The following is a 6,000-nucleotide window of genomic DNA, read 5'->3' as shown; positions in this document are numbered from 1 at the left end:
ATCCTATCTATCTGTCCCTCTCCTTTAAATACTGTACCACACAGCTCCCTTCTTTGCCAACTGTTCAAGTAAATCAGAGTCCAGGATGTTTCTGTTATTCTCTGTTTTAAAATTATAAAGGCAAACTGAGGCAAAAAGACTAGATTCATGCACACAACGACCTCAGCGCCTTGTTATCCAAAAGGTCACTGATAGGAAATGCATTCATGAAACAGGAAATGTTGATTTTGACTGCTTTATCTGTCTTGAGGAATTTGGATAATGTTATTGTTGTAACAGTATTTCACTTTGATGTAGAAAATTAAATAACCATGAAAGTGCGGCCAGAGCTGTGCATAGCCTCCTGCAAGAGCAATTCACGTTAGCCTAGTAAAAAAGTATTTGTTTTCTGCTCTCTGGCTCCAGAAGCGTTTAAATGTTCTACATGGCATGGTAAGTGCAACACAGAAGCTTGAGAGGATATGAGGATATTCTTTTCATACTCTTTTTTGGGGTGAGGAATATGGATTTGACCCCATTCTGCAGGGAATCCAGCTTTTTTGTACTCCAAGCACGTGTTTTTCCTCTGTTGGTTTATAGAGGTAAAGGCAAACCACCAGCTCCTTCCCCATGAATCTTGTGTTTTTGTGTTTTGTATGTTTGTTTGTTTGATTGATTGATTGATTGATTGGTTTTGTTTTTTCTTTTCCTCCGAACTATGCAACAGTTTTGGGTCAAATCCAGAAATAGTTATAGAATGACTTGAAGTCTTTTACTTAAGGTAGCTCAAAGGATTGTACTTTTCTTTTTCTTGAGTTAAAGCTTTATTAGAAATGCATGGCCCTGAGACAAGAGGAGCTAAAAGGTACAAGGAAGCACTGCACATGCTGGGAAGATGGAAACTCTACTTCTGTTACCTCCTGATACATTGGGCAAGGCTGACCTGGGCTTGTCTGCTCAGCTCTGAGCAGCGGTGTGCACAACCTGCTGCTTTGCCTTGCAAGCTTCAGCTGGAAGATTTACAGCAGCACTAGCAATGCTCAGGGAGGATTGTTCATCAGTCTGTAACATGGACTTCATTGTGATTTACATTGGAATCCCTTAGTTGCATATAAAGTACACTCAGACTTACTACACTTGCTTTTTCCTCTGGTCAAAAGAATTCAGTTGGGAAAATCGTATATGTAAATCCATTCACTTATAGCATTTATTTTAATCAATTTTGCAATCTACTTCTCAGGAAACAGCACTCTAAATCTAAAAATTTGCTATCCCCTAATCACCAATGTTGAGGGACTGTATCTTATTGTGGAAGAAAACAAATGGCCAACAAAATTGATCCCCTGACCTTATCCTGTCATTTTGCTTCTCTCAGCACAGCATACACAGCAAATTATACATACCAGCTAAAGCGCAGCACCTGATGTCTCAGCCAGGGTTTGGGACTTTCCTTTCTGCTTTATTTCTAAATATCAGCTGTAAAATTACATCCCAGGTTGATAACGAATCTTTCCATTTGAACCTGCACAGGGCCAGAAACAGGAACCACTCTGTGGTTAAGCCACTTCTTGCTGGCCAAACTCATTGCTGATGTTACCAGCAAGACCTGTTGCAGTTATTCAACTTTGTTCTCACCTTCCAAGAGCCAAGAGACAGGAGAAAACACTTGTGAGCACTTCAAATGCAGCTGGACTCGATGATCCCTGTGGGTTCCTTCCAACTCAGGATATCCTACGATTCTAAGAAGGCCCTTGGTCTGCAGGGCTGTCCCACCACACAACTGTTTGGCATAACATATGAACCTTTTCAGCCCTGTTCTAATGTCCCTGGTTATCTTGTGGGCAGGTCCACCCATCCCCATCTCTCCCTGATGCTAGGGAAAAGCTCTGGGCATCCAGAGCCTTTGGTTGTAACTTGCATTGACAGTATTTTGCAAACTCTTAAGACACAAGCATGCCTAAGCAACTGAGGATCAAACCCTAAAGCAGTCTTGTACTACAATACATTTCACTTTTTTTTCAATTTATTTTTTTGGTCCGTTGAGTATTTGTTGGCCCAGGTATGATTTGGGACTGGAGAACAAGCTCAAAGCACCGTGAAACCACTGGTACTTTTTCCCCTGGTGCAGGTAGGCTTTGGGGTGGCCATTGGGAACCAATGCACTGCTCAGCTGCTCCTGCTTGTGTGCCCTGCAGAAGCAGACTTTGGGCTGAGGCCAAAGGAAAAAGTGCCTCCAGGTTCCTGTATGCAGAGGACATCAGCCTTGATTGCCTGCAGAGGTGTGCTCCTCTTCCAAAGCAGTTCCCTCGAGCAACCAAAGTGCCAAAAGTGAGGATGCAAATTCAAATGCATTGAAGCAAACCAGAGTTTATTTAGCATTTATTACCCATTCTGCTGTTATACGTGTCTTCTTCTGTCTCCATTTTCCTCTGGTAAACATAGACCTTTTCCTTTTTTATTTTTTTAATAAAATATATAAAACATTGTGCATTGCTATCCATAGGAAAACTGTAGTTTAACAACAAAAAAAAAGAATAAGGCACATTCCTGTGCAGCATCTTCAAATATATATATATATATATTTAAAACAAAACAAACAAAAAGAAAACCCTTTTCAACCTCTTTGAGGTTGTTAACATCTCACCAATCACTGACACATCTCTTATATTACCATAATTTCACTGTCGGAGGTGGGTTGGGTTGTGTTTGACAGGGGCCAGCAGGGAGAACAGACTCAAAAAAATAATAGGATTTTATCCCTGAGGTGTCAGTAAAAAAAAAAAAAAAATGCTCCCATTGAAAAGGAAGATGAAAAGACAGCCATAAATAACTGAATACACTATGGCAAACATCCAAGCACCGAGATGATTTCACGATGGAAGAATCCCCCCCTCCCCCCCATCCCCCAGTTCTTAACATGTCATTTGCCGTTGGGTTTTAATTAGGTTAATCTCATGGCTTCTGAAGTCACAAGACAATCGGTCAGGATGTACCTCCCCCTCCCTTCCCAAATCATCTTTCCAGACTTGTAGTTTCGTTCACAATTCTCCCAAAGTCCTCAGGAAAGAGAAACCCCAAAATCCTAAACGAAAACCAAAACCTAGATGACTCCTCTCCCCAGCCAAGAGGGGAGCGCTTGTACCGCGGCGTGCCAAGCTCCATGCCCCACATGGGAGGACTCTAATCGCCGGCTTCCTGACGGCTACTAAGAAACAAAGTTGGCAACCACCTCTGATGTAACCAGAAAGTGTCCATGAAGAGGGGTGATAGCAATATGTCAGGGAAAAGGAGAGGGGGAAAGCTTTATTGCTGTCCATCCACACTGCCCCAGGTAGTACTCCTGGAAGGAAAAGAGGAGACATCCAGGTGAAACTGCTCCCCTCCCTCTCCTCTACCAGGTGTGGAGGAGCAGTGCGGGATGGTTGGGCTCCCCACCACCTAGTAGTAGCGGTTGAGGCTCCTGGTCCCTGGGATGTCTGGCTGGCCATTCATCCAGATCTCCCGGATGATGCGCTCCCGTTCCTCCAGCCTCTGAGCTCGCTCCAGCTCCTCCGCCGACGTGAAGACGTTCATGTTCAAAGTCCTCTCGAACCTGCGGTGCCTGCGGGCAGAGAGGTCAGAAGTGGTGTCCGAATCGTCGTCACTGTCGCTGCTGTCACTGTCGCTCTCCCGCTCCCGAGGAGGTTTTTTGGCGGAGGAGCGTTTGCAGTCCGTTCGGCAGGACACCCTGAGCACCAAGGCCAGCAGTGTCAAGACGAGTCCAATGCACACTCCGGAGACAAAATACAGAGCAGCCCGCTCAGGGTTTTCTGGAAGGGGAAAGGAAACAATGCTTGAGAACAACCCTTAAAAGAACAGAACGCACAGTTTGCTCCTCTGTGCAAATTCCAGTAATAGTCTCTGGAGGGGCAAAGTTTCTGATGGGTCTTTTGCTTCCAAATGTCCTTTGCCACCTCTCCCCAGGGAAGCCAGGGAGGGGAATTTAAATGGTGGATTTTTGCCAAGGCATTTACCCACATGCAGAATGTGGGTTAGCTGCAGTTGCGTCTTGGAGTTATCTGGAAGGGGTAGGAGCAGCCCACAGAATTAAATGCTAATTCCAGTGGCTGTGGGAGTGGGGCTGAGACCAGGGAGCTGCACACCCAGCAGCAGCTAAGTGCAACTCTCTGTCACATCCATTATCTTCACACAAGGAATAAAGATTATTATAAAGCTTTATACACTCCCTGTGCTGTGGCCCAGCAGAAATGGCAAGCCTTACAGCATGGAAAAATGTGTATTACTTATTCATAGGTTTCATTTGCTTATCTAAGGCAAGTGTGCTGGCTTTCTGCCCAGACCACCAAAAAGTATACCTGTGCTGCAGAAGCAGAGCTGGAGTTAGTGCACTAACAGGATGAATCCTGCATGGCCGCATTTCAGAGGTGATATAACAAGACTCCAAAGGACCCACAGTGCCTTTTAAACTAGGTTATCTTGTTTACTTACTACAGGGGTTTTTTTGGTTCGTGGGACTACTTAGAAGTGTAATTATGATAAATGTTGTTACTGTGATTCCCCTGGGCTGAATCATCCCAGCATATTCTGGGTTTATAGATAGACTGAATGGGTGAAGATGAACCAAGCAGAAGTGTCAAGACCAGCTCTACTCTGCTGTGTCTGTTGGGAGTCCTGAGTTGAAGGATGGAGTCAGCTCCTCAGATGAATCTTACTCCTTTGAATTCAGTGACAGAGCTGTAACAGTTCCCCCAGCTGAGAGCCTGACACTGCATCCCTGGAAGATCTCAGTGACTAAAAGGCTCGGCCCTACCTTCACCTCCCCACACCGTGCTTTTAGAAACTGATTTCCTTAAGGAAAGATGAACTGGAAAACATTTGGAGATACTCAAAACTCAACAGGACAAGATGCTGAGCAACCTGCTCTAACTTCAGTGCTGACTACATTCTGTGCAGGGGCTTGGACCAGGTGACCTCTGGAGGCCCCATCCAACCTAAATTATTCTGATTCTGTGGTCAGAACCTAGACACTGGCTTGTGTGTGGTTCAGGGCAATGTGTGGTTCAGTGTATGGAGATGCTCATGGAACAGTTACAGGAAAGAGATGACTTTGTGCTCTGCATTTCTCTTTTACCAAAAGCATCCAAAGATGACTGACAAGCTAAGGAAGAGGAAGATGTCATGATAACCTGAAAACTGGCTAATAAAACTTGAGACTTGCTAGAGGGGCTCATGTGGATGGTGTGGAGAGAGAAAAAGAGACTGAATAGAGACTACAAAAGCAGGAAAAGAAAACTGCAAAAGATGCATTCAACAATGCAGAAGAGGAAGGAAATGCAGCAATAGTTCGAGAGGCAAGGGATCAAAACCAGAGGTTTTAAACTAAAATATTTTGACAAGAGTGAGCCAGCAAAAAGCTGAAGGTAAATGAGAATATAGCAGAAAGGTATGAGAGGATGTGCTGGCAGCTCTTGTAGCAGTCTGGCTAAGTGAAATGTTGGCTTCAATGAAGTTAACAGCAACCCTGAACTCAAGGGACAGAACTCAAATTAAATTAAAGCTTAAGCCCTGCTTGTGCTGTAGCAAAGCCATTGCCCATCTGCTACAGTGTGAACACCAAAGAAGAGGTCTCAATTTCAGACATTTGACAACCCCAGGAAAAGCAGACCCATGACTGATACTGCTTTTACCTCCATCTGCAGTATAAGTCAGGACAGCAGTTGCACAGCTTCCCTTGCAAGTAGGTGTAAGGAAGGCTCCAAGGACACCCAGGCAGCAAAGAACAAATGAGCGAGAGTGCTCTGTTTGTCCTGGAAGACACTTGGTCCAGTCTGCCTCTGTTCTGTCTCTGGCTGACAAGATGCCAGGCACACTTTCCTGCACACCACATTCCTGCACACACATGGGCTTGATTTGGTTGCATTAGTTCCACTGCTTGCTCTTTTAAAGCAACTCATAAAAAAACATAGATTTGAGCCTGAGACACAGACACATGTGGTTTCTCTTCTCCCATTTTTGTCCATG

The 6,000-nt window shown here is 44.6% G+C and overlaps 1 protein-coding gene across 7 annotated transcripts in view; it reads right to left on the bottom strand.

The window, feature by feature from the left end:
- Positions 1 to 2,341: 2,341 nt before the first annotated feature.
- Positions 2,342 to 6,000, bottom strand: part of EVA1A (eva-1 homolog A, regulator of programmed cell death) — a 202,943-nt gene continuing 199,284 nt past the window's right edge. For all 7 annotated transcript variants that reach the window (XM_013093401.5, XM_005012924.6, XM_072036519.1 and 4 more), the window contains one exon: positions 2,342 to 3,788. In XM_013093401.5, coding sequence (XP_012948855.1) covers positions 3,418 to 3,788 — 371 coding nt within the window. In that variant the 3' untranslated portion in view covers positions 2,342 to 3,417. The remainder of the gene's footprint in view (positions 3,789 to 6,000) is intronic.

This window comes from Anas platyrhynchos, chromosome 3 (genome assembly GCF_047663525.1).
Source record: "Anas platyrhynchos isolate ZD024472 breed Pekin duck chromosome 3, IASCAAS_PekinDuck_T2T, whole genome shotgun sequence".
Classification (NCBI taxonomy): domain Eukaryota; kingdom Metazoa; phylum Chordata; class Aves; order Anseriformes; family Anatidae; genus Anas; species Anas platyrhynchos.
This window is presented reverse-complemented; position numbering and strand designations above follow the sequence as displayed.